This window comes from Panthera pardus, unplaced genomic scaffold (assembly GCF_024362965.1).
Source record: "Panthera pardus isolate Hobbes unplaced genomic scaffold, ASM2436296v1 HiC_scaffold_21, whole genome shotgun sequence".
In the NCBI taxonomy this organism is placed as follows: domain Eukaryota; kingdom Metazoa; phylum Chordata; class Mammalia; order Carnivora; family Felidae; genus Panthera; species Panthera pardus.
In genome coordinates, this window is record NW_026526777.1 from 32,540,796 (window position 1) to 32,568,507 (window position 27,712).

Genomic DNA, 27,712 nt, shown 5'->3' on the forward strand with positions numbered 1-27,712 from the left:
ACTCTGTATACTGAAGAGCTTCTGAAAAGATTAGTGTGAATCAAGTGGATTTTGAAAGGTTAGAGAATATTTAGGTAAATTAGAATATGACAAAATGTGAGCAAATATGGATAAAAATTCTAGAAGATAGAGACAGGCACATTTTCTTGGTAATTTTTCATTTTTACCTAATGAGAATGTAGGGATTAATACAGGACCCTTTAAATAGATTCAGAGGCTTTAACAATAAAACAATGTGAAAATGCTTTATTAATTCCAAAGAACCATGGGAATATAATTTAGTGTTATTGGCGTTTTAGGTTATCTTTTGCTATGTGTAGCATGTTTTGATTTTGCCTCATATACAATGAAGAAATAATTGTTTAGTTGAGTTCAAGACATTTCTTGAGCAGTTACTATATGCCAAATATTATATTAGGTACTACAGATATTATCCGGAAAGAAATGAGAGCCTTCCCCTAAATGAACTTGGGAAGACATGTATTCACTCTTCCTAGAAGTAATTCAGGAAGCAGGACGGTTTGGTAGGAGCAAGAATATTGGAATTGGAAAGTCTTCAGTCTGTATGACCTCAGTTTCCATGTCTGTAGAATGAGACTTGTAATGCCTTTTCTTGCGTGAGGCTTAGATTCAGTAGATACATTTTAAAAACTTTAGTTCTTCCTTCTCCTCTCTGATGGGGAGAAGTTGGACTCAGGAATTAAATAGACCCAGATCTGGAATGAGGCTATGCAGACCGATCTCCTCTGAGTCACTTTCCTTATCTGTAAAAATGTCATAATAATTGTCCTAACTTCATAGATTTGTAATGATTAAATGAGCTGATACATGTTAGGTACCCAGCACGTGATCAAATACTGAGGAAACACAGCATAAATGTGAATTTCCTTTCTTTTCGTCCGTGGCCACTCTGAGTGGGAATTTCCAATGGAACAAAGGCCAAGGCCAGTTGTCTTTAGTTAAGTTATATCCCACAGGAATCACATCAGGACCTGAGACGCTCAAATACTGGAGCCAGATTCCCTATGGAACATGAAGATAGCATCTTTTGTTAAGTGGCTTTTAATTTATGCCGGAAAAACTGCACATGAAATAGCCATAACTTTAAAATATCTCTGCTAATAAAAACGTGTGTCTGCCTGTAAAAGCACTTCAGTAAAGCTTTGTAAAGTTGCCCGTTTCTTTAAAGTCCAAACATTTGCCCAAATAACCTGCTGCTGTGCTTTCTCCTTTCACCACCAGTTAATCACAATTGCAAATTAAGACTGGGCTGTGTTTTCTATAGCTTAGGAGGCAAAATAGGCTAAATGTTAGCCTTTGTATGGTACTAGTATGCAAATAGAGACTAATCGCGTTTTCACTAATTTAGATATAATAGTAAGTGGTGTGGTTTCCCTGAAGAATTAAGAGTTTTAGATTATAATTTGTTCTTTTTCTAAATAATATGAAGTTAGCAAGTTTCATGGAGTGTGATCTCATCTACTAACTCTTTAAGTGGTAATAGAACCATGCTGAGCCAGACACTTGCGTTACCTTTTTCTAGGCAAAAAATCATGCAAAGCAGGGAATAAAGGAAGTGAAGAGTAAGCTAAAACATAAGGTACGTCATATTCTTTTCATTCTTCCTTGATTCTTGCATTAGTTTGAAGCTCATACTTTACAAATCACATGAGATTTATGTTTTTAATGATGTTTGAAATATGCTTAGCCCTTTGTTCAAGAATGTATTTTTCATAACAAGCCCTCTGGCAACTATCTGCCATTCTGTATGCATCCACTGAATAATCTCTTTATTGTTTGCATATTTTATCACAGAACAACGGAGATCTTCAAAGATGCTTTAACAGGATGTATGTTTTCATAAAGTTGATTGCCTTGATATCACAATTGAAATTCTTGCTTCAAGCTGAGAATTTCTTTAAAAAGATGATCTTTGGTGCAGAATCAAGCCAGGAATGCCATCATTTGGCTTTATAGGAACTTTCTAACTGTAGCTACTTTAATTTGAAGCATGTTCTTAATTTATAAAAGATTGTGTTTGAAGATATGTATTTGAATCTATGAATATTGCATGTATATGAATATTTATGTGTATGTATATGTGTTTTCAATTTGATTACATATTATATCTTTACAGATTTTGTCAGTTGTTTTGAATATCTACCTTTGAAGAACAAATACTACTTGAAACTTCCATTTTTGTGATGGAGAGTAAATAATAGCTTTTATTCATGTTATTCAAAAGAGATTAATTTAGAAATCATTAATGCATAATATATAAAAGTGCATTTTCTTCTGAAATAGAGTTTTTAAACTTACATTTGAAGCATTATTTTGGTATTTGCATCTGTATCGGATAGTTTGTCTAAAAGTAATAAAAGGAGTATTTTAAAATAATTCCTTGTATATTTCTTCATGTGTAGGAAAATGAAGAAGATTATGGGACCTGTTCTGGTTCTGTACAATATACACCAGTTTACACATTACACAATGAAAAGGGAGGAAATCTAGAAAAGCGTAAGCTTGCCCAGGTAAGGTTATTTACCCTTATGTCTCCAAATTCTAAAAGTATGTAATTCTGATTAATTCTTTAAGAACGATTTTGGACCCATTATTTTTTTTTTTATCATGTGATATGAAAACCTGCATTTACAGTCAAAATGAGTAGGTGGCATCTGGGCAGGCTGCAAGAGTATTAGGAATCAGTTGTTCCAGATACCAGTCTCTACCTACTTTATTATGTTCTCATAGAGCTCTCCAGTAAGGGGACAGAGGCAAGCATGTGATTGTCTTAGAGTGTGAACAGTTTGATGAGGAGGAGGAAAGCACAGATTTCTACTATAGAAGTAAAATGAAACTCATACATGGGGATTTTACCATTAAAATAATCTATATAAATTAGAATGTAAAGTAATGTGTCTGGTTTTTCTAAAGTCAGATAATTTGTTTGCTATAAATATTTAAAGCTTCTGCTTATATGCTGATATTATGTAAAGTACCATCCTGAAGAGGGAAAGTGTTCAGAATTAAAGCTATGCATGTCTCTGATTTTGCCTCATAAGTGTGTTTCTGAAGGTTTAAATGATACAAAATTTGTATACACCAAATCATATTTTAAGTGGCCTTAGAAAACTAGCTTTTAAAAAGAATCCTCAACTGGATTATAGTTCATTTATTCCGGTCACTGACGTTTACAGACAAGAGAGCTGATAGCCAGAATGGTCACGTCACTTACCCTAAGACTCATAACAAGTTAGTGGCAGAGTGCGATGAGAACCCATCTCCAGTAGTCACTTAGCTTTCCTGGATCTGCGGACGCTGTAGGAGTAGAGATGGCCTTCAAGTGCTTCTACGTGTCATTAGGGATGGAGAAACAGTCAGTGAAACTGTGTGGAAACTTTTGCCTTTGTAAAGAAAACCTATCCGTGTGATCATTCAGCACCTACTGTGTACCAGTCACTATTCTAGGTGTTCTAGGAGAAACAAAACACATCTCTGCCTTTGTGGGTCCTTTTTTATACCATTCTAAGTGCCTTCTCTATGCTGTATCCATTTATAAGCTTATATTTTTATATATCAGTATTGCTTAATTGCAGCGTATTGATAGTAAATGCTGATCGTATGACTTAAAATAAGCCCTTCAATGAAGTAATAATTCCACAAGCATGGAGACCTTCTCTGGATACTACTGTTAACTGGAAAACATGTATTGACCTGTAAACTAATGATAGATTTGCAATCAGTAGCTCTATTTTTCTTCCATCACTAGTATGTTCAATCCCTATTGGTTCTCAAGCTTCAGCATCTTAAAAACTTCTGCAAAATGTTTATATTGCCTTAACATTGGAGCATTTAGGTTATATTTACTATGGTGGATAGATTTTTGTGTGAAAACCAGTGGGATCTTTGTTACTTATAGGATGCTTTACGATAGAAAGAAAACACTTGAATTAGAGAAACGTCTGTCCTAAATGTTAGTTTTAAGTTAGGAAAACTATCTGTAGCTCCTCATTAAAAATTTTAAATCTTCCTTTCTTTAACATGGCAGCATATTTCTATGATAATTAAATTATAAAATATAATACATATGTGTGGTTTTCTGTTTTTTCTGTTAATTCCTAGACAGACAATTTCTGATAGAGAAAACTGTATTAAGGAAGCCTTACAGGATAATAGGTTACATTCATCGCATACTTATCCTGAATTGTCATGGCCATCATTTATTATAAAATCATTAACTCAACTGTCTGTATTCATCAATAAGCATTTTGTGGTTTTCAGGTGAATATGCTAAATGATGACTCTAACAGGAATTAAGAGAAGTAGGGCTTATTGTTTTAAGAATTATAATATACTTTTCTTACTTGGTTAACAGAAATTTGTTAAACCAAAATGTTTAGATGGATTATGCAGGTGCTGCTAATGTCTGAATAACAATCTTTACTTTTCAAGTGGTCTGAGTTTTAGTCAGTGTGTATTCTCCATATATATACGTGTGTTCCATTATGTAAATAGGTGTATATATCCGTGTATATATATTTTAGCAGCCGAATTTATTAAGAGTCCATACTCCCAATCATTTGTACCCAGTAATACTTATCATAATTTAATGTTTTGTCTTTGCTTGTATCCAGGTATAGGAATGTATGTAGCCCTCTGGTAGGACTGGAGCTAGAAAATGGAAAAATCAAGGAAGAATATCAGCCCTCCCTACCCTTTACCTCCTAACCTGCTTCTCTCTATCTCTCCCTGGCTTGTTCTTCTCTCTGCATAGCTGTTCTTTGTGCATTCTGTAGATTGTCTTTCTCAGCTCCTCCATGAGCCTGACATTGAGCTTGCAAGGCCCTTGGTTCAAACAGCTGCTAGGAATGGGCCACAATTCCCACAGCCAATTCCTTTTGGAAGACTGTCAACAGCCCTCTTGGATCCAGCATTAATCCTTGGTTCAGTAACCTTTCGTCAGAAAAGCAAGGAGAATACCATGTTACCAAGGACAGTGGCGAGTAGTAGGGGCAAACAGGAAAAGCAGTTCTCAGAGAAGGGTTTTAAGGACTGTGACAAAATCTCAGAAGAGTTTTGCTATCTCTAGTTGCCGTGTCATCATTTGCCCAAGAGTCCTCTTTGCAAAAAAAGAAATAAAATCTATACTTTTAAGTACCTAGAGGCTGGATCTTTGTATCATAAACCTGCAGCTTAGTAAGTTTAAGGTCAGCCTATGCTAGTGGGTTGCTGTTGCCTCAGCTCTCACATGAGAGTCGAGCCACTTACACAAATGAAAAGACTACAGAGAAAATGAGCTTAGAATACATTGTTTGCATTTGGGGCAAGGAAGTCAGTAGGGACCAGGCATAGTCTACCGCCTTTTCTTTGCGGTCTGATACCACAGAAGGTTCCTTGGTTTACTTTTCAGTAGTAATCCAGTCTCATTGATTTAATAGAAGATATGATCTAGTATATTGTGCAAGAGATAGAAGCTGATACTACAACCATGAAGATACTGTTTTATGATGATTTCCAAATCAGTAAGTAGTCTTAACTCCTGTCTCTCCAAGCACAATAATATTAGGATCTGAGCACATTGAGATTTTCAATTAAATACGTAAGCATTTCTAAGAATAGGCAAATATGGTTAAAGGCAGAATCTAGGTATCAATCAATACGTCAGAGACATTATGTTTATTTATGTATGTTCTACTTATTTCCAAAAATAAATGGATATTTTACCAAGAATCCTAGAACAAAAGATTAAAATTGTTTAATTTATTTTAAATTTTTTAAAATGTTTATTTATTTTTGAGAGAGAGACTGATTGAGAGTGGGGAAGGGACAGAGAGAGAGAGGGAGACACAGAATCTGAAGCAGGCTCCAGGCTCCCAGCTGTCAGCACAAAGCCCAATGTGGGGCTCGAACTCACAGACCAGACCATGAGATCATGACCTGAGCCAAAGTCGGATGCTGGACCGACTGAGCCACCAGGTGCCCCTAAAATATATTTAATTTAGGTAAGACTTGAGGCAGAGAGAAAGTTAGTGCAGTAAGAAGCTAAGTCCCATTCCCTTGCTTAGCAGCCAAAATGAAGAGACAAACACACCTACCATGATTCATAATGTACAAGGATTAAAAAAAATTGTTCAGGAGGTATGCAGCCGTTCCAGGAAATGGGACTAGATACTGCAGGTCCACAGATGAAGTCAGTGTCCCGAGAGCTCGCCTCCAGTGGACGTACCCAGGAGAGGTATGTAGGGACAGAAATCTAGTTTTCTTTCTTTGTTCTCTTCTGTGCAGTGTCTATCATTTGGAATACTCAGGCTTAGTAATACCTCTCTCAAAGACAGCTTGGTTTCCTAAGAAAATATTTTTAAAAATAAAGGCTACGAGTAGAAATAAACTTAGAATGCACTTTTTTTTTTCTTTCTCTCAGGCTCACTGAGCTAGAAGAGTAGCGTCCCTTTCTCATGTTGGAAATGGCCTCTCACTGAGGAACCGGTGTCTCTGGGCCCCATCTTACCTTTGATTATTCAAATCACCATCCTCTCTTAAAAGACTTGCCATGTGGTGAATTCAGTTACCTACAGAAATGTGATTCAGTGGGACTTCTGGGGTTTGGTGATCTAGATAGCTCTGAGGTCCTTCCTACTGTTTTCCAAACTTTGGTTTTTAGAGTTGAGTAACACCAAAGCACACTAGACTAGACTTGGAAAACATGAGGAAGAGACAGATCCTTGATGAACAGTGAGGCCATCTGCATGTTTGTGTGAATGATGTGATTACTTTAAAACTCCCAACAATCCAAGCACACTGGGAACCGTTAACCCCATTTTTCAGATTTAGTAACAGCAAAGGGATGAAGACATGTGGCCAAAGTTCTACCAGGTAATAAAGAGCAGAGTAGGGATTGAAAAGCAGACAGACTGATTCTGGAATTTAAGTACCTAACCACTACAGGCCTGCCTTTGTGTTGGGTGGAATGTTTGTGGAGGAGGGGCCCTTAGAGACAAAGGTATGGTGTTGAGAGCCAGAGAGACTTGACTTTGAAACAACTACTAGCATTTAGCTTTGAGCAAAACACAGTGTCCCTAAGCCTTACTTTCTACATTTGTGCAATAGTAATAACGATACGTGTCATTTTGCTAGAATGCTATAGGCATTATTATAGATAATATATATAAAATACCTGCCACATGACAAGCACTTAATAATTGGCCTCTACCCATTCATGCATATACATATATCTTGAACATCAGGTCTCTTATCGCAATGGCACTGACTTTCTTCTCTCTTGGTAGTAACTGTCCAAAGTCACTAACAATCCTCTAGTTCACTAACTAGACTAGTGGGGACCCTAAATTTGTCCGTCTTCATTCTAAGTAGGGATAACTTCAGATCCTGGTTTATGATTTGAGAAGAAATATATAGCTTATTTTATTGAGAAATCTCTTGATTTCTAAGTTTATAAGACCTCCAGTATCTCATTTTCTTGTCAGTAAAATTATCAAAATAAAGAATGTGAGCTTTATTTATCCTATTCCTTATCTTTTTGAGAAGTTGATCTCAGCTATGTAAAGAACTTTACATTTCCAGTTTCCAGCTGGACATGTATAAATGACACACTTTATTTTCATCTGTTTTTCAAAAGATGAAAATGGGATTATGGTCATTTAAATTCAAGAATGTATTTAAATAAGTGAAAAAATAACGTTTCATAATTTGGGTACTATAGAAAAGAACAAAATCAAAATGTATGTTGTTTTAAGCCTATATGCCATTACTTAGCTTATGTTGGGAATAGATTATGAATCTGCATCTACACCCCAACAAATAGTAATTTGTGTGCTGGTCTGCTAATTAGTACGGTTACTTCCTGTTTTGTTGATGAGGCTTAAATAAATGTCAAGGGTACAGCCATGAAGATCTCCCAATTAGGCTTCACATTTGTAAAACCCAACCCTTTTCCCTTTTGTGTGAACATGACAGTTCCAACAGCAGCCCCAGCCTAACAGGACTCCAGGGAAAGGATCCTCCTCGGGTTTTATTGAAAACAGGGCCAGTTGGGTCCATGGAGAATACTGCCACCGGTCATGGTGCAGAACAGTTTTCATCTTGACTGCACACTTACCTTCTTTCATCAATTCTATTTTAGAACAAATACTGTACTCTTAGTGAACAACATTTAGACTAATTCTGTCACTGAAAATTATGTTTTAAAACACTTATTTGTAAAAATGTACTGGAATTTTCTAAGAAGGAGAAATTCCTTTAATGTGCAAAATTTATATGAATCTAAGATACTGCTCCATTTTAAATAATATTAGCCATTCTTAACTTACTCTGACAATTGTAATGTGTACGTATCTGAGTGTCTGTATAGGACACACACATGCGCGCCCGTGCGTGCACACACACACACACACACACACACACCCCAACTAGACTAGTGTACTGCAAGCAGGAGCTTAGCTATATTACAAGTCAACATTAACAGATGGATGGCCCTAAGCAAGCAAAACCACGGCAACAAAATCTAGTGAAAGTGGAGGATTGAAGCTTTTTGTTGTTAAGCCCTATTAAAACCCTGGCACACATACCACTCTTAACTATTTCAAGTCTGAGACAAATAGCAATGCACTCAGATTTATTTTCAACCTGTCCAGTTAACTGTGTAAAAGCAGCGTGAGGAATATGAATGGAAAATTATTTTTTTCAGTTGTAATATAATGTAAAGTAGTGTGCCTGTTGGTAAATACAACGTGGAACATAGTCAACACTTGAACCTAAATATAGTGATTAGAAATAGAGTTATGTTTAATAGTCATAATTTCTACTAATAAACCAAGTACTATTAAACTAGTGATCATTTATTCTGTTTTTAAAATATATTCACATACAGACCAATAGTTTATGGTATGAAGAGCTACCTTCAGAATGCATAAATAAGGAAGATATTTACACCGTAAAATGTGCTCTATGTGATTTTCCATTTTACCCATTATAGAAGGTGATAATGCACACTTCAAAAGAAACTATGCGATCATTTTGAGTCCTTAGGTATTTAATGGTTTATCAATCATCCTAATGGATTTATGGAACATAGCATGACTGCCATGAGTTCATTTTATAATTACAAGTAATACACATTTATATTTAAGGAATGTACATAGAAGTTGTATATACCTTTTTGGCATGTGGAGACTTGCAGGTAAGATATTTCAAAACCACATTTTGGTTGAATGGGGACTTAAAAGAAATTCTAGTATATAAGCATGTTTTAAAATACGAGCGATCAGGTGGTTTACACTTTACAGATAATTCCATATTTTGAAATGTTGCAGATGAAATTACAGTTGCTGTGAAATTTATAAGATTAAAAACTCAGATTCTCTAAATTTAGTTCCTAAGCATAATCAATGATGGGATCATCATACCTAGTGGGATGTGGTGTATAGTATTGTGTTTCTGACACTCTTTTCTTCATTGGAATTCAGTGGACTCTGGGAATAAAATGAATGTAATTAAAGATAGCATTTGTTGCTCAGGTGACATAATAGATTGCAGAAAATGGCACACTTGTTGGGATCTTTGGAAGAATACAGTCCATTCAGTAGCTTTGCTTTATTGGTCAAGAAAGAAATGGCATAGTCATTGTTTGCAGAGGAAAGACACCACTTGCTTCTTCTGACCAAGAAAAAGGTAATTGCAAATCACAGTGAGAAAGATAATTGTGACCTGGGGGGACAGGGAAGAAATGGGTATATGAAGGAGGAGGCCCAGATAATTGGAAAGAATATTTAATGTAAATTTAAAAAAATAATAAAAGTAAGCTTAACCAAATTGTGGTAAACAGAAACCCCTTATTTATTTTTTTTTTTTAACATTTTCTGTGATTTAGCTCAGGATTGAGCATATTATGATGATCAAACTAAATTGTTGAATTAAAGTGATTAGGGAAATCTATTAGAAAGTTCCAAATGACAAAAATATTTTGAAATAAGTAAATGTGTTTCTATTAAAATATGCCCACCAAAAATACTGCCTAAATGAAAACACATTCTCGTAGTCTGTCCCAAAGTCACTCCGACATAGCATGTATTTAGTCTAAGCTATACTAATATCACTAATTTATAAAATTAATCTGTTAAGTCAAGTTGGAAAAATAAGGGTACTATATCTTTAATTTTAAATTAAGTTATTTTTTCCTCTGTTGTTTTCTGTTGAAATAATGTTAATTTCCAACATATCCAATTTGATTATAGTTTAAAATCTGTACCCCACCTCCACCCCCCCCCCCATTCAGTTATGGATTACAAGAATGCCCTCTAGTGGGCATTATATAATACTTTGATATGTATAATGATAGTTATAGACAAAAAATTTATAAAATTTGCCTTTCAGAATACTCTCTTTTAGAAACACAATAGAATACACATTGAAACATTTGTATTGTCATAAAATTGTTAGGGAACATCATTTTTTCAAAGAAATAATCCAAAGCCAGTTCCTTTCAGTAACTGGCTAGGACTTCATTTTTTAAACATTTAGCACTGCTGAATAATATCAAGTATATTAAAAAGAAGTAGTGGAAGATAATTTCACTTATGTGAATATGTTCAGTATGTATTATGAGGTAATCCTAGATTGAAATGTACCTTTTTAATATTATAATTTTACTCTTCAAATTTATTGCCACAATTGACTATGTCATTTATTAGAAAGTCTTGAAATAAAAACAAAGCTACTTGGTTTTCCCTTTAGCAAATATAATGAATATTACCATTTTAGACTTTACATCAACAATCATGTCACTAATATTTTTCCTCCCTATTTTCTGTTCTATTTAACTTACAGTCCCCTCCCCCCATTACTTCTTTAATTGTTTTATGGGCTTTTGGTAAAAATAACAATAGCTCTCTCAAAAGTACCCCATTTTTAATGGACTAATTCTTATGTTCTCCCAGACACCCTGGGATAAAGAAATGATGATGTTCTTCCTGTTTTATATCTAGAACTGCTTTTAAGGTTGGTCAGAGATCAATGTTAGTGTTGATGAAAAGGGAAGCCAGTCTTTTCTTTGTAGGGGTTACTGCTGCTGCCTATTAATGTCCCTCAAGAGAGAAAAATTTCCGGGAATGTCAGTAGATTATAACTACCAGAGTATAATAGACTCTTATTATAATTTGAACTGGATTTGTGTCTACTACACATTATTATATTTCCTGATACAGAACACAAAATATTAGAGCAATACATAAATATCTTAACAAGTTAGCCTGTGCCCTCATGCCAGTTTCAAAATAAGACTACTGTGTTGGACCCTTCTCTGGAAGTTCTTTATGGTGTTTCTAATGTTTGAGAATAAGACTGCCATTTCACAGAAGCCTGTTCCCTCTTTGTGTTTATTGATGTCTTTGATATTTGTAAGATAATGCTTTTGAAACCGAAATACATATAGAGTAATTACAATTTCTGTTAAGATTCTTGCTTCTTGCTGGATTCACACAGAAATGTTTCTGTGTTAAGCCTCTCTCCATAGATTTGCATATTTATGCTTATGACATAGTGATATGATAATCTGAAAAATAAAATCAGCTGTAATTATTTTACAATAAAATATTTTAATCTTGGTTATGTACTTTTTACAAACATAGTTTATTGAAGTGGTTGGAAATAATATTATTTTGTTAGTCATTACTGACTTTTTAATTGTTTATGCCAGCTAGAAAAATCATCTGCACATCATTTAGTGAAAATAACCACATTCTGTTTTACCGAAAATACAGTGGACTTGTCGTGCATTAAGAAACCTTTTTAAATGTTGAAATATTGAAACCCTGTCAGCAAAAGTGAAATTACAAATAGTTTGCCATATATCAAAAATGTATTTATCTGTTTTGCTTTGGGAATAATTTTTAATAGCTGTATACAACTTGTATTTATGCCGATCAACAGTTTCTCAGTACTGAAAAGTTACTGCAAGAGCTTTGTTAAATTTTGCATTTGCAAATATTAAAGAACAGGAAAAATAATAAAACAACATTTTAAATATTTACAGTTAACATAATTACTTTGCATATGTACTGTCCTAAAAAATTGGCTTAAAAGTATTAACAATTCACAATCGTATTGCTTGTAACCACAGATGAGTAATGAGTACTGGTCTTCTCTCCTTCTTTCCATTCATTAACATACTTCAATGAGAGAGAGAGTCCTTTAGAATAGCTGGTACAATGCTGCCATTGGGTAGGTTGTATATAATCTCTAACAATTGAGAAATGATTTCTAAAGTACTGTGTTTCTAGGAAGATTTTGATCCAGCATTTTGCCAAACTAAACTAAAGGGAGTCAAAACTTCCTGAAACTCCCTAACATCAGTAACACGAGTCTGTAAAGGATCAGTTCTGATTTCAAATATTCTATCTCTAAAATCTAATATGGAGATTTCTAGTTGAATTCTAGAATAGTCCCCAACTTAATATTAATTCAAATAAGCTTCCACTAATGTAATTAATGGTGCAATATGAACCCAATGGACAGTACCATAATGGAGAGACAATCTACCTCAATTCAACAAAAACTACCTAAATATCTGCTGTGTGCTAGTTTACAGTTTTCAAGGTCATGTACCTCCTCTGAACATTACTAGGTGCAAGGACTACTTTCAAGATCATTTACTTTGTCTTACTGAATTTACAAACTCAGACTTTCCTTCCTTGACCTTTGTATCTATTCTTCCTTTTCACTTCTTAACATCACATTCATGACTAGGTAGAAAGACCCCATGTGGAAGGAAAGATCTTGGGCTTTGGAGTTTAACAAACCTGGACCAGAATACCAGCTTTGCTACTTGCTTGGTATTGGAACTTGAGCAACTTGCCTAACCTCTCTAATCCTCTTAAGCTTTAAATCTATAAAAGGATGATAACTATGTCCACTCCCATAGAGTTACTGTGGAGATTGGAGTTAGTGATAGAATTTGTTTTTCCAACACTCACTAGAAGTTTAATAAATATTAGGTAATATTGTTTCTATTCTGTCTACAACAAGAACTTTCACAAAAATTTAATGAACACCTACTATGTGTTGGGAACAGAAAGAATTAGACCCATGGATAGTATTCCTTAGCTCTTGGATGCCCTATTCTGGTTTTTCTTGTGGTTGTTGTTGCTGCCGCCACTGTTGTTTTTCTTGTTCTCTTTTCTCTTTGTGTTTCAGTTTGGATACTTATTTTAAGTTTGGTAAATGTATAGTGAAATATTTAGCACAGTAAAATTAGTTAACATTTTTCATCTTACAGAATTACCACTTACTTGTTTTTCTCTAGCAACTTTCAACTATTCACTACAATGTTGGTAACTATAGTCACCATGCTGTTCATCACATTCCCAGAAATTATTCATCTCAAAACTGGCAGTTTGTACCTTTTTGACCAACATCTCATTTCCCCCACTTCCAACCCTTGGCAACTACCCCATCCACTTTCTGTTTCTATGAGCTTGGCTTTTTGAGGTTACACAGGTAAGTGGCAGAGTATTTACCTTTCTTCGTCTGACTTATTTCACTTAGCTTAATGTTCTCAAGGTTTATCAGTGTCACAAATAGCAGGTTTTCCTTTTTACTTATGACTCAATAATATCCTATTGTACACATACCACATTTTCTTTATGCATTTATCCATCGATAGACATTTAGGTTGTTTCCATGTCTTGGCTATTGTGATTAATGCTTCAGTGACCATTGAGGCCAGATATCTGAATGAGACAGTGATTTCATTTCCTCCTGATAAATCACCAGAAATGGGATTGCTAAACATGGTAGTTTTATTTTTAATTTCTTGAGGGATCTTCATACGGTTTTCCATAGTGATTACGTCGATTTACAGTCTCACCAACAGTGCACAACATTCTCCACATCCTTGCCAACATTTATTATCTCTTGTCTTTTTCATAATAGCCATTCTAACAGGTGTGAGGTGGTATTTCATTGTGGTTTTGATTTCTATTTCCCTGATGATTAGTGATATTGAGCACATGTTCATGTACTTGATGGCTATCTTTATGTCTTCTTTGTAAAAATGTCTATTCAAGTTTCTGCTCATTTTAATTGGATTATTTGTGGTGTTTCTTTGACTACTGTAGGAATTGCATGAGTTCCTTATGTATTATGCATATTAACCCCTTGTCAGATATATGATTTGCAAATGTTTTCTCACATTCCATGAGAATGGAAGAAATTTTCATTTTGTTGATTGTTCTCATTTTGTTGATTGTTTCTTTTGCTGTGCAGAAGCTTTTTAGTTTGATGTAGCTCCACTCGATTTTTGTTTTTGTTGCACATTTTCTGTGCTTTTGATGTCATATCTAAAAAGTCATTACCAAGACTAATGTTACGGAGCTTTTTCTTGTAGGAGTTTTATGATTTCAGGTCTTATATTTAAGTCCTTAATTCATTTTGAGTTAATTTTTGTTTAAGATGAAATTTTTGCCGTTTTGTTATTTTGCCTGTGAATATCCGATTTTCCCAGCACCCGTTATTGAAGAGACCATCCTTCCACCATTCAGTGTTCTTACCATCCTTATCAAAAATAGTTGACTATATATGTATGGGTTTATTTCTGGACTCTTGATTCTGTTTCATTAGCCTTTATGTCTGCTTTTATACCAGTGCCATACTGGGTTTTTTTAGAGAGTTCACTGTTAGCATATAGAAATGCCAGATTGGTCAATAGAATTGACCTGTTTTAAAGTTCATTCATTTTATTTTCTTCAGTCTGCTGATGAGCTGATCAAAAGAATTTCTCTCTTATGGTTTTTTTTTTTCTGTCATTTCAATTTGACTCTTTTATATGGATTTCATCTTGCTACTGTCATCTCATCCATTTATGCATCCATCTTTTTCTCCCCTTACCTTTTATGTCTGGTAGTTCTTGAGTACTGGGCCCCATGTGTGCATCACAAATTGAACTGCCTTGGATTTTGTTGTTGATATCATTACCTGCAGTTGGCTGCTATTATCTTGCGCTTAGAGTGGACTACTACCAGTGAAGTTTCTGGCAGGTTTTTCTTGGTGTTTCTCCATCACCCTTAGCTACATTAGAGCCACATAGGGGATCTCTCTCAATGTTTTTGCCCCTCCTCCAGCAATTAACTTCTGTTGCTGGTTACTTAGTCCTAGCCTTATGGGTTTTATGTGCTCTGGTCCAGCTTCAGCCTTAGCAGGTCTTGTGCCACTGTGCCTCAGATTTGGGGCTTTCTCAACATCCCTCCACTTCCTTTCATGGCAGATAAACTTTCTTATTTCTGCGACTGGTCATGGGCAGTTTGAGGGCTGCCTGCCCCTCCCCACTGGTGATAGATTTCCACTTGTTAACAGAGTAGAGTCCTGTGCCTCTGAGTGTTTCTTGCTCTTCCCTAAAGGAGTTTCTGTTTTTTTCCTTCCCCCAGAATTTTGGGATTGAGTTTGCTGACTGTATGCCATGACTGTATGACTTTTCTTATACATAAATGAATGTTCTTATAAAGTAAGTAGGGCTTCATACATGCCTCCCTGCAGCAGCTTATCACCTCCTGCTTGCCTGTACCCCCAAGGGGAGCTCTTTTCAGTCTCCTGTCTTGCCCCTAGCCTTTCCCTGTAGCACCAGGTAATAGGGTTGCCTGATTTAGCAAACACACGATTTTATCTGTGGAAGAGGGCTTGCGAGTACAATCTCCCCTTGCCTTTGAGACTCCTAACTATTCCAAACTGACATCTTAGCTCATACTTGGTCTTTAAGGCTATTATCTTAGCAGATTTCTTCTCCCCTGCTTATATGCCAGCTACCTCTCTCCTCGTGCTTTGCCTGGAGGAAATAGGTCTTGTGTCTCATCTCTCCTCAGAAGGGCTTGTAACCCTTTGGAATTTGGTTTGCTTGGTTGCCTTACAATTCAGCTCTCTGATAGGTCCAAGAAGAATTAGGATTTGTGGGACTTTTTTTTTTAAATAACCCAGCTTTTTGTCATTGTTAAGATGGGAGTTGACATTCTTTTGCTATTCTTTACATTCTAAATGGAAGTGGAATTAGAGGCAAAATGAATTAAAGGGTATGATTCTTGGTTTCAAGGACTTAGTAAGACAGGAATGTACTTAAAATGAAATATTACTTTTATAAGAGATCATCTGTCAGGTGATACCTGAATCATAGAGAATTAAGTGAATAAAGCTAACCAAAAAGACCAGATCGTGGCGAACTGGAAGAACTGGTAAAGGGCTCTTGGATGTGTCTGGACCACTTTAAAAAAATTTTTTTTAGTGTTTCTATTTGTTTTTGAGAGAGAGAGAGAGAGAGAGAGAGAGACTGAGCACAAGCAGGGGAGGGACAGAGAGAGAGAGGGAGACACAGAACCCGAAGCAGGCTCCAGGCTCTGAGCTGTCAGCACAGAGCCCGATGCGGGGCTGGAACTCATAAACCACAAGGTCATGACCTGAGCCGAAGTTGGATGCTTAACCAACTGAGCCACCCAGGGGCCCCATGGACCACTTCAAAGTCATCCTCCTCAACTAGTCTCACATAGCACTCAACTGCTCAGAAGTGTAATTTTAATGCTTCTATAAAATCTTATTTCCTTAGTCTAATAACAGCCCTCATCAGCTGAATTCATCAGACTTCACCAAATACATATCTTGTTAATCCTTCCAATGTACTCTTTTGCCCTGACAGGAATATGTCTTCAGTGTCTTTGGAAAAGTGTATTAATCTTTTGTCTCTTCACTGTGCCATTTCACCTACCAAGAATATTAAGACTCATGGTCATTCTGTAACTGTCCGCTTTAAAAATGAGGTTAAAACTTGCCATTTTAAGAAAGTCTTTCTCGGGTTAATTCTCAGACAGTTATTTCTTCTGAGTCTCTGAGAACTTATGTGTCTAATGTAATTTTAACAAAAGGAGTTCTGTTCAGGGAACTGGAACACCTGGGTTGGAATCTTAGGTTTGTCACTAGTCTAATCTTCCCCAAGACACTTCACTTTGTTAAGCTTTTGGTTCCCTAATTTGTAAAAAAAGAAAAAAAAATAGGGAAAATGTTGACCAAAATTTGTGATAAATTAGGTATTTAATGAAAAACAGTCCAGTATGTAAAATATCAAACACGCTGAAGCAAATCAGTCATAGATAAGTCAATTCACTCTGCTTTAGCCACTACCAATAAATTGCAACATGTGTTTTAAAACCCTTCAGTAAAATGCCATGAATTCTTAAGGTATTGCCATTATAATTACATATGGTAGAGTTTCATTTTTTTCATATTATTTCATGCATGTATACTTAATTTTTATTTATTTTGTCTTAAGCTTGGGGGTTTGCTATGGACTTTGGGTAAGCAAGGTAACACTTCTGGACCTCAGTTACTTCAACCCTAAAATGGGGACAGTAGCACAGAGAGTACCAATTTTTAAAAAATTCATATATTAAAAGCATCTTAATTTTATGAAGTCTAAAAAAGTGTGTTTTCCCATTCATTTACATATATCCCTTACTTTTCCCCCTTCTCCCAACCCCCCGTCAATTTAGACTTACTCAACATTTTGCCTTATTAGGATCTGTCTGCCATCTAGTGACAAAAATGGTAACTGCAAGATCACCTGGTCATTGTGCACCAGGGGAATGTTTCTCACCATTCAAACTGTCAGAAGTGCTATCCGGAAACCATTGTGGTGAAAAGAAAGGAAACATTGATCTTGCTTATTGTAGCTGAACCAAACTTATTTCTTGAAGTCTCTTTCAAAGTTAAGTTTGATGGTTTCATGACTTGGACCCTCTGCCCCTGTCACTTTCTGCGTACATTTGCTTGTGGTTTTTCCTTCATAAGAAATGCTTTTCCTCCTTGTTTTTACCAGTCCATTTTTTTTTGTTTTGTTTTATTCAATGTCTAGCTAGATTCTCTAGTAAGATATCTTCTTGAATAAATTTTATACCATGCTGAAAACTTTCCTTTTGCTTTAGTGTAGTATTTTCTCACATGCTTAATAAGCATCCCTTGCTATACAAGTGTTTACTTCCAAAATTTTATGAATCTTTATGCTAGATGTGAATTTTACACTTCACATCTCCATGTGAGCAAATTTTTCTTTTCCAATTGTATGTGGGTAGAACCTAGCCGGAGTCTGATGGAGGACCTATGATATCCAGTGCCCCATCTTATTTTTAATTCCTCGTACTAGAATGATGTCAAATTCTCCAAAACTCTATTTTGTTTCTTCTGATGTCTTTTTGCATTCAAAAGATGTACCTTCTTCTCATGTAGTACTGGCTCCCACAAAAGCTGCAAATGCTAAGTTACTTGCTAATTTGTACAGCCTGTGAGTGCAGTTGTGAAACAGTGAAATGACCATTGCATTGTGAAATGACCATACAGCAACTTTGAAACCTCTTTATTTGATCCCAGAATTTGCCATTATTTATAGTATGTAATTACAGTCCTATATTGTTACTGTTGTTAGTATGTTGACTGAACCTACTTATTGTAAATATTATAATTTGACATCAATCATGACTGGTATTAATGGTCATTTAAATAAGTTTTCATCTATGATCAAAAAGTTTGAGTTCAGTTATATTCCTACAATGAAGGATAGTTCGTATTTATAACTACTGTATTATATTCAATAATTTTGCATTTTTACCACATATTTATTGAAAATCTTGAAAGGAGGGATATCTTTTTATTTTGTATGCCTCACAGCATGGAAGACAGTAGTGTGGGTAACAGGTGTTTAATGGATCTTTGTGGAAGGAAGAAATGCTAAGAATTTTTGAAAACTGAGATGTGGTTACTACCTTATTTTAAGGAATGCACAATAGCAGCTTTCAGTAGGTTCTCAAATATTTGTTGAAAGAAAATAAAACAATAACTGGCTTTCTGTTACTCTCCATTATCAGATCTTGCAAGTTTGGGGTGTGTCGTTTGCCTGTGCCCCCACCCCAACCAATTTTTCATCTCCCACTTTTTCTTGCTAGATTTTCTGATCTCCCCCACTTCCTTAAAACCCTCCATAAATTTAAATTTAGTCAGCTTTTTGCCACCTTAGTATATCTCTGCCATCTAGTGATCAAAAAGCTAATTGCAAAATAATGCACCCTTAAACAACCCTGTGCACAGGCACAGGTTATAGCCCCCTCTGATAGCGGTCTTTCATTCCATTATATATTCTATGATCATCCCACCACAGGACCTTTGCACATTTTGTTCTGTCTTGTCATCATCTACTTAATACCTACTGACCTTTCAAGGCTCGATCCAAACCTCATTTATATTTTATATTTATTTTATGATTATTCAACTTATGTCCAACTTATTAGAATTTAATTTACATGAGGGCAGGGAGCCTTGTTCTCAGTCATCATTGTACCCTAACCTAGCCCATTGAAGGCATTTCTGTGATCTTTGTTGAGTGAACAAATGAATATAGTGCTTTTCTGTACCTCCTGGACACTGAAAATACTTATGTCACATAAGCAATTAAGATAGCATTTACTTCTTTATGTCACATAGTTTATCAGTTTTTTAATTCACTTAAATACTCAACAGAAACGACCTATTGTGTATGGAGGTATTCATTTATTCAGGAAACATTAAATGCCTACTTTAAGGAATAATTTTATACAACTCCATTGTTTTATTTTTTTCATTAACTAATGAGGGAAATAGTAAAATGTTACAGTAACAGTAAAATGTTACTGATACAACAGATAATCCAACAAACAAATACTTAAGACAGGAATACTGAAGCATATATGTTAACAGATACCAAAACCACCAAAATCCACACCATAATAATTACATCTATGCTGGACACAATTCATCTCTACGAACACAAAACTTTCGTATTGCCACCAGACCTCCATAGGTTAACTTCTGTCCCTGTAGGGTTACAAATAGTCAGAGACTATGAATGGTACGGATCTCTATAGTATCAGATAATCCTGGAAAGAAATGCTAGACAATTCCCAACAGTCCTTTGACAGGACACAAGTAGTTGTTTGCCCATTTCAAAATCTTTTATTACAGTTTTTCCTGTAATAATAATCTCAAGGGTTATTTGTGATCAAAAAAAAAAGAAGAAGAAGAAGGCTATTCTCATTAGGTTTGTCCTGATTATTTATATTGGAACAGCAAGAATGATAATTAACTAACCATATAAGTCTTCTTGACTTTTCTTGATAAATCTTGAGCCATGCAGTATTGACCAGCACAAGGCCACAGAATTTACTTCTTTCTGAAAGTTTTCATAAGAAATCTTGGTTTGGGCTTATAAAAGTCTGTTCTTTCCTATCTTGAGGCTAGGAAACTAAGCCAAGACATCTTCTAAGTTCTGTCTAAAATACCTATAAACTAGGGTGAATTTGTGTTGAAAAGTTCTCCCAATTTGCTGGTCCCTGTCCTGATGGAAGGGTACCTGTAAGGTTAGACTCTGTCAAGCAGGCACCAGGCAGGTTTTCCTGGGAAGGCATTGTTGCCATTGGCTCCACAAATATCGCCAGCCTTTGTTCCATAATAACTACTACTTGGTTGTTGGATTTGTGTCCAGTTGTGTCCTTGCAAGGCAGATAAAGGCAATGAAAGATGCAGAGTACGGTGGAATCAGATAACCCCACAAAGGCTTCTAAACACCATCCAGAATTCCACTGATAGGACATTCCATACTCTTGTTCCTTTCAAAGTTTTTTACAGTTTTTCTGACATGAATATGTATCACACAGGTGCTTGGTTCTGAGGGTATGAGAGGTAAATTAGCAAGATACCTGCCATCAAGAATCTACCACTGTACAGTGGGAGAGAGAGAATTTAACCATGACCACAGTACAGCGGGATGGACAAGTCCCATGAGAAACACGTGTACAGGTATTCTAGGAACACACAAGATGACTGAGAAAGTATTTCCTGAAAGGGGAACTCGTGAGCCAGGGCACGAAGGATAATTAGAAAAAGAGGGGAAACACCACGGAGAGGGACGTTCTGGTACACACATCAACACATGTGTCGGACAGAGGCAGAAAACACGGGAAACCTACAAGCAAGGAAGAGGGTGTGGTGGTAATGGAGCAGACATCTGTATGGCAAGTGAAGGCTTCAGAGGCTAATTGAGCCAGATCCCTCTAGGCAAAGGTAAGAGGTACAATATTTATTCTGAAAACTGTAAGGAACCACTGGAGGATTTACTTAAAGAGGAGTGTAGCATTGTTAAGTTTAAAAAGATCTCTCTGTTAGCAGGTTAGAGGCCGTAGCATTCTACAGGGCGGAGACTTAGATTTTCAAATGAGAATCGATGGGTACAGACAGAGATAGTGGGGATGGGAAGGGGAATAAATGTAAGAGAAGAGCTGTTCAGGGAGAGGCATCAGCGGATGCAAAGGTCCTGTAGTGGAATAAGTCAAGGCAACCATAAGGGACTGAAAGAAGGCCGTGGTGATGCCTTGTGGGTTAGAACAAAGTGACCAAAGTGGGCAGGGCAGGCAGAGCCTGGTCTTGCAAGACCTGACAGATGAAGAGCAACACAAAGGCATTTATCTTTTCTGTTTGTTTCCTTCAACAAATATTTACTGAAAACCACCTAAAAGCTGCTTCTCTGCACTCCTTAAAAATAAGGCAGCAGCTGCATTTCATTTTCCTCTGACTTGTTGGCATCTCTTTATCCCGCTGACATCCAGGAAGCACCTATTATATACGTACTAGTGTTTTCCGTGCTGAGAAGGCATACAAAAGAGCTCAGAGGTCACAAAGAACATGAGGTGGATCACACTTCTCGAGAGCTCAGAGTACAGCCACGCAGGCGGCCACACAAACAAGTAACGCAGTGCAATTGATACATTGGCCAGACGTTTGGCCAATACGTGGCTACACAGAGGGCAGGTGAAGAGAAGGCTTTGTAGCATAAGTAGGAGTTTTTCCAGTAAAGAAGAAGAGAGGGTTTTTTTTTTCTTTCCTTCATTTTTTTTTTTGTACCATGTCATCTCTTAATCACTTTATAATCATTCTTAAAAAAAAAAATCTGTTCCCAGCTATAGGCCATATTATGAGTGTCTTGGTGCTTATTTCAGGAACTTGTAGATAATAATTTATAATGAAAGTGTTTATTGACCCTTGGAAACTTTCCTGTTATGCACTTCTTACTGTGAGATTTCTATCCAGGTCGGAAATAGATTTTTTTCTCTGAATCCATATAATACACAAAATTCATTCCACCAGCATTTGCATCTCCTTATTATCATTCTAGTTAGAAAAATAAACATGCATACCTCTTCCCAAAAGTCAGTTGTATTAAGAAAAAGAGCATATATTTTACATTATAAATATATTTAGATTTTATTTTTATTTTGTGTATTGAGATTATTTTTCTCTTTCTTAGCCATTTATATTTCAGTTTCTGTCTAGTTTCATAGGCCGGTTTTCAATAATGATATATCTGTGATTTATGAATCCAGGTAAAGATGTGCTGTTATTGGCTATGTATTAGATCCTAAAGAATACGTAATATATTTTCTGCAGTCTAAGCTTATTTGCTACCTATTATCCATAAAAGCTTTCTATTTACAAAATTGTGACCGGGTCTTTTTGCCCAGTGTTGTATGTTCTGGGCATAGTGGAAAAAATCCTTTATTTCCCCCGAAAGTACAATCCCTGAGTCCCAGTCTACCAGAAACAGTAATATAGGGATAAACTGGGTTCATAAAAGCTCAGAAACTGATAATGCTTTTGCTAAATAAGCTGCCATTTTTCTCTATCTTGCATATGAATCAAACTGGAGCTTTTTTCTCCTTTTGTTTTTCTTTTGTGGGTGTGTGACCTTAACAAATTACATAATTTGATGTCATCAAGCAGTTGACATATTCACTATGTGTCTCTGGACGTTGTCATTTCATATGCAGAGGCTGCAGTCCCTACTGCTTGATACATAGTCAGCAACTGCTAATTAGAAGCTTATTTAAGACAGACAAACTGGCGCCTGGGTGGCTCAGTCGGTTGAGCGTCCGACTTCGGCTCAGGTCATGATCTCACAGTTCGTGGGTTTGAGCCCCGCGTCGGGCTCTGTGCTGACAGCTCAGAACCTGGAGCCTGTTTCAGATTCTGTGTCTCCCTCTCTCTCTGCCCCTCCCCTGTTCACACTCTGTCTCTGTCTCAAGAATAAACATTAGAAAAAAAATTAAAAGAAAAAAAGACAAACAATTTGTAAGAAAGTGTACTCAGAATATGCGCAGTACAAAGCTTAACGCTCACAGGAAAGAAAACATTAATCAGTTGTAATTCTAATTTTAACTAACTCTGTTGTGAAAATTCATCACAAGATACACCATTTAACGGCATCCCTATGTAGAAATTGATAGAACTGTCACCTAGCTAGGACATATAAAACCAAATTCAAACGTATGAGTTTCACAAATAGGTGAAGTAGCTTCATAAAAAAAAAAAAGTTGTCATTAACAAAACAAACAAAAACCGAGAATCTAGGCAGACGTAGATAGAATATAAAAGTAACTTGTGGGAGAAAATGAACAAGGGATTGGCAACACAGGAGAGAAAGACCTATCCTGTTCTCGATAAGTGGTATGAGCTTGGGCAAATTATGGAGCTTCTGTGGCGTACTTCTGAATTTATCATGGGTTTTATTAGACTCTGAGCTACTCAATGACAGAGACTCAGCCTAACTCAGCTCTGTATTCCCAGAACCTAGCCCCACTGTGTGTGTATATGAGAGTGCTTGGCAATGTACTCTACGAACGTAAATATTAAGCTATGTATTTATTATCTTATTTTGTATTAGTTCTTTCTCTTAGTTTTTTTTTTTTTTAGTTTACTTTTTGAGAGAGCGAGAGTGAGCAGAGGAGAGGCAGAGAGGGCGGGGAGGCGGGGGGAGAGAATCCCAAACAGGCTCCACACTGTCAATGCAGAGTCCGAAGCGGGGCTCAGACTCACAAACTGTGAGATCATGACCTCAGCCAAAATCAAGAATTGGACACTTAACCACCTGAGCCACCCAGGTGCCCCATTTTGTATTAGTTCTTAAATAGTCAATATTTTTTTATTTTTTAAATAGCAGCATGAAGTCTCAGCTCCCTCATAGTTTTGTTTGGTTTTAGTTCTGATTTGTTTTGTTTTTCAGAAAGAATTGAATGCAAGGCCCCTAGCTGGCATAATGTTAAGCCTATACGGAGGTCAGTGTTATAATGATGACTGATTTTTAGAAACAAAGAATTGTATTATATTTTGTGAGTTTTGGATGGAGGGGAAAGAAATGTATTTTTCCTACAGAAATAATATTGTAAGTGGTAGTTGTGTTCCTAGGCCATTCCTCAAATTACTTTTCCTCATATACTTTAAACTTGTAGTCATAAAATGATATTATAGTTACAGGCCCCAAATACATAGCTAGTAACCAAACTTGTGGAGAAGCTCACTACACATTCTGAGCAGGGGCTACAAGATCATATTTCTCTATACATTCTTTCCTTTCTTCTACTCTCAGCACTGGCATAGAGGAGGGAGATGAGTAGGGATCCACTCCTGAATTATGAATTCCAGAAATTTGCTTACTCTTTATGTCTGCAACAGAAGAAAACAGCTATCATGGGTGCCTGGGTGGCTTAGTCAGTTGAGCATCTGACTCTTGATTTTGGCTCAGTTTGTGATCCTAGGGTTATGGGATCGAGCCCCACATCCCACTCTGCGCTGAGCATGGAGCCACTTGAGATTTTCTCTCTCTCTTGCTCTCCCTCTGCCTCTCTCCCCTGCTTGTGCTGTCTCTGTCTCTCTCTCTCAAAATTAAAAAGAAGAAGGAGGAGGAGGAGGAGGAAGAGGAGAAGGAAAAGAAGAAAACAATTATCTAGATTGGGAGATCAGAATTAGAAGACAGAAACTTCTCTGGTGATGTCATGGTTAAAGTCTACGAATTTCAGTTTTGCTGCCATCCATTCAAAAGGATGCTTTGCAGCCATGGACACCTATAGCACTCAGACTCTGGCCATTTCCTGGGGTGCCTGCATGGCTCAGTCAGTTTAGCGTCCAACTTTGGCTCAGGTCATGATTTCATGGTTCATGAGTTCGAGCTCCACGTCGGGCTCTGCTGACAGCTCAGAGCCTGGAGCCTGCTTCAGATTCTCTGTCTCCCTCTCTCTCTGCTTCTCCCCTACTTATTCTCTCTCTCCCTCTCTCAAAATTAAACATTAAAAAAAACTTCTTTAAAAAAAATTAAATAAAGATGTGCCATTTCCTACTTACAGAAACCAAAACTCTTACAGGAAGTGACTGATTCCAGGTCTGATGCAGAAAATGTATAAGTTGAAATGAGACATTATGTTGGGCCAAAAGCAAGAAGCTTACTAAAGAACCTCTGAGGTCACTTGTGTTTAAAGGACACAAGAGCCAACCTGAGTGGACTAACACTGGATCAAAGATAGGACCATTTAAAAAAAACTTAAATTATTTCATTGTGGAAAGAACACTTAACATAATTGAAACATGTTAAAGTAAAGAAAAGCTTATAAGAATTCTTGGATACCTTTCATACAGCTTCAACAATTATCAACGTGTGGTCAATCTTATTTCAGTGCCAGCTCCACCCATGATCCCTCTCCACCACTGGATTATTGTGAAGTAAATACCCAATAGCACATCACACATCATTTAACCTGCAAGTATTCAAGCTATATCTCTAAACGTTAAGAGCCATTTTTAAAATGTAATCATGGTATAGTTTAATAATGGGACATCAAACATCAAGAAGAATCTACTGTGACAGGCTGAGCCATATGAGATATGTACAAATGATGATGCCTTTTTAAAAACCCTCACAGCTCACTTTTAGAGATCATTAGGTATAAACTCATTACTCTGGAAATTGTTAAGCAAAAGAAAGAATCAAGGATTTATCCTACCTCTCCTGTACACATTGAATTTCAAAATAGTTAATAGGACAAAATTCTTGGTAGAATGCCAACAAGTAAAGATAGAAGAAATGCTTTTGAAAAGCATAATTTTGAAGCCCCTAATGCATAATTAACTTACCCAAGGATTATCACGGGATGCTAAAACCATCAAGTGAACAAAAATTCATAGTGGATGGTATCAGCCAACCTGAATCCTGGAGCCATTAATCAATCTTAGTGCCACCGAAAGTGAGACAACTTAACATTATGTGCCTCCTGGTCTGAATGATCTGGTGCAGTAAAAAACACATCAACACCTATAACATGTTCTTGCCAAAAACAGAAAAACAAAAACCCAGCAACTGAGTCTATCCAAGCTTCCAGATGTAACTGCCAGTTTACAGGAAGAGGATCAAACCACATGTCTAGGGACACAAATGGCATAAAGGGTGGAGAAAGTGGAACTGATAGTCTCTGAAGGAGACTTGACAGACACATCAACCAAATACAGTGTTAACCTTGTTGAGATTCTGGTCCAGATAAACAAACTAAAATATTTTGGGGGTAATAAGGGAATATGAAAACGGCCTGAGAATAGAGGATGTTAAAGAATAATTGTTAATTTGTATGGTATGATAATGATATTTTGGTTGTGTCTAAAGAGCACTTATCTGTTAAAGATACACAATGAAGTGTTTCCAGGTGAAATGATGGGTTGTCCAGCTTTGGTTCAAAGCCTTGCTATTCAGCAAATAACGTGCAGATCAGGCAGCACTAACTTCATCGGAGAGCCTATTAGAAATGCAGAAACTCCGGCCTCATCCTTAGAACCACTGTAGAGTCAGAATCTACGTTTTCACCATGATCTCCAAGAGATTTGTATGCATACTCAGTTTGGAGGAGCACGGCTTTAAAATAATTGGAGAGATGGGATAAAAGAAAGAAGATTGGCAAATATTGAAGCTTATTGAAACTGGGGGATAAGTACATGGGGATATGATTGATTATAAGTCAAGTAGTTTTAAACCAGGGACTGACAGACCGGATCTGTGTGTGTGTGTGTGTGTGTGTGTGTGTGTGTGTGTGTGTCCAATCCAGTGATTTGTTCTTGTTTACTAGTTTGAGCTGTAAATGTTGACATAAATATTGCCTGATTCCCTCCCCTTATAACTGAACAGCTAGTCAAGTTGTTGGGTAATATTCAAAAACCTTTAATGCATATTTCTTTTGAAAGTGTTCTTGTCATGGGGCACCTGGATGCCTCAGTTAAGCGGCGGACTTCGGCTCAGGTCATGATCTTACATCTCATGGGTTTGAGCCCCGCACCAGGCTCTGTGTTGACAGCTCAGAGCCAGGAGCTTGCTTTGGATTCTGTGTCTCCCTCTCTCTGTGCCTCCCCCGCTCGCACTCTCTCTCTTTCTCTCTCAAAAAAATAAATACACATTAAAAATAAAATTTAAAAAAAGGAGTCATACAATAAAAGTGTTCCTTGCCAAATAAAATTCTTCCTTTAAAATTTATGAAAAAGACTTATTTAAACTACTAATGCCACTTTATTGTCAATTCCCCTCTCTAGGGACGCTTGAAAAGACCTCTTAAGAGCCTTGATAGTGCTCTGTATGATGACGACCATGACGAGAGAGCAAGCAAGTAAGTCGTGATGGATTTTAGAATCCTACTAAGTGTTGTGGCCGAAAGGCAGGAGTTCTAGGATTTCAAAAGATAGTTGAAAGAATGTACAGTCCTAGAGATCAGATTTTGCTGCCTTACGGTGTTCTTCAGCAAAAAGAGCCAGTGCTCAGTGGAGTCTCATGGGGGATGAATCT

The 27,712-nt window shown here is 36.5% G+C and overlaps 1 protein-coding gene across 1 annotated transcript in view; it reads left to right on the plus strand.

Annotated features, from left to right (window-relative positions):
- The window catches only part of DENND1B (DENN domain containing 1B), a 260,225-nt gene that overhangs the window by 224,080 nt on the left and 8,433 nt on the right, over positions 1-27,712 (plus strand). The window contains exons 19-21 of the mRNA XM_053909094.1: positions 1,544-1,600; positions 2,424-2,531; positions 27,463-27,536. Of these exons, the coding sequence (XP_053765069.1) occupies positions 1,544-1,600; positions 2,424-2,531; positions 27,463-27,536 (239 nt within the window). The remainder of the gene's footprint in view (positions 1-1,543; positions 1,601-2,423; positions 2,532-27,462; positions 27,537-27,712) is intronic.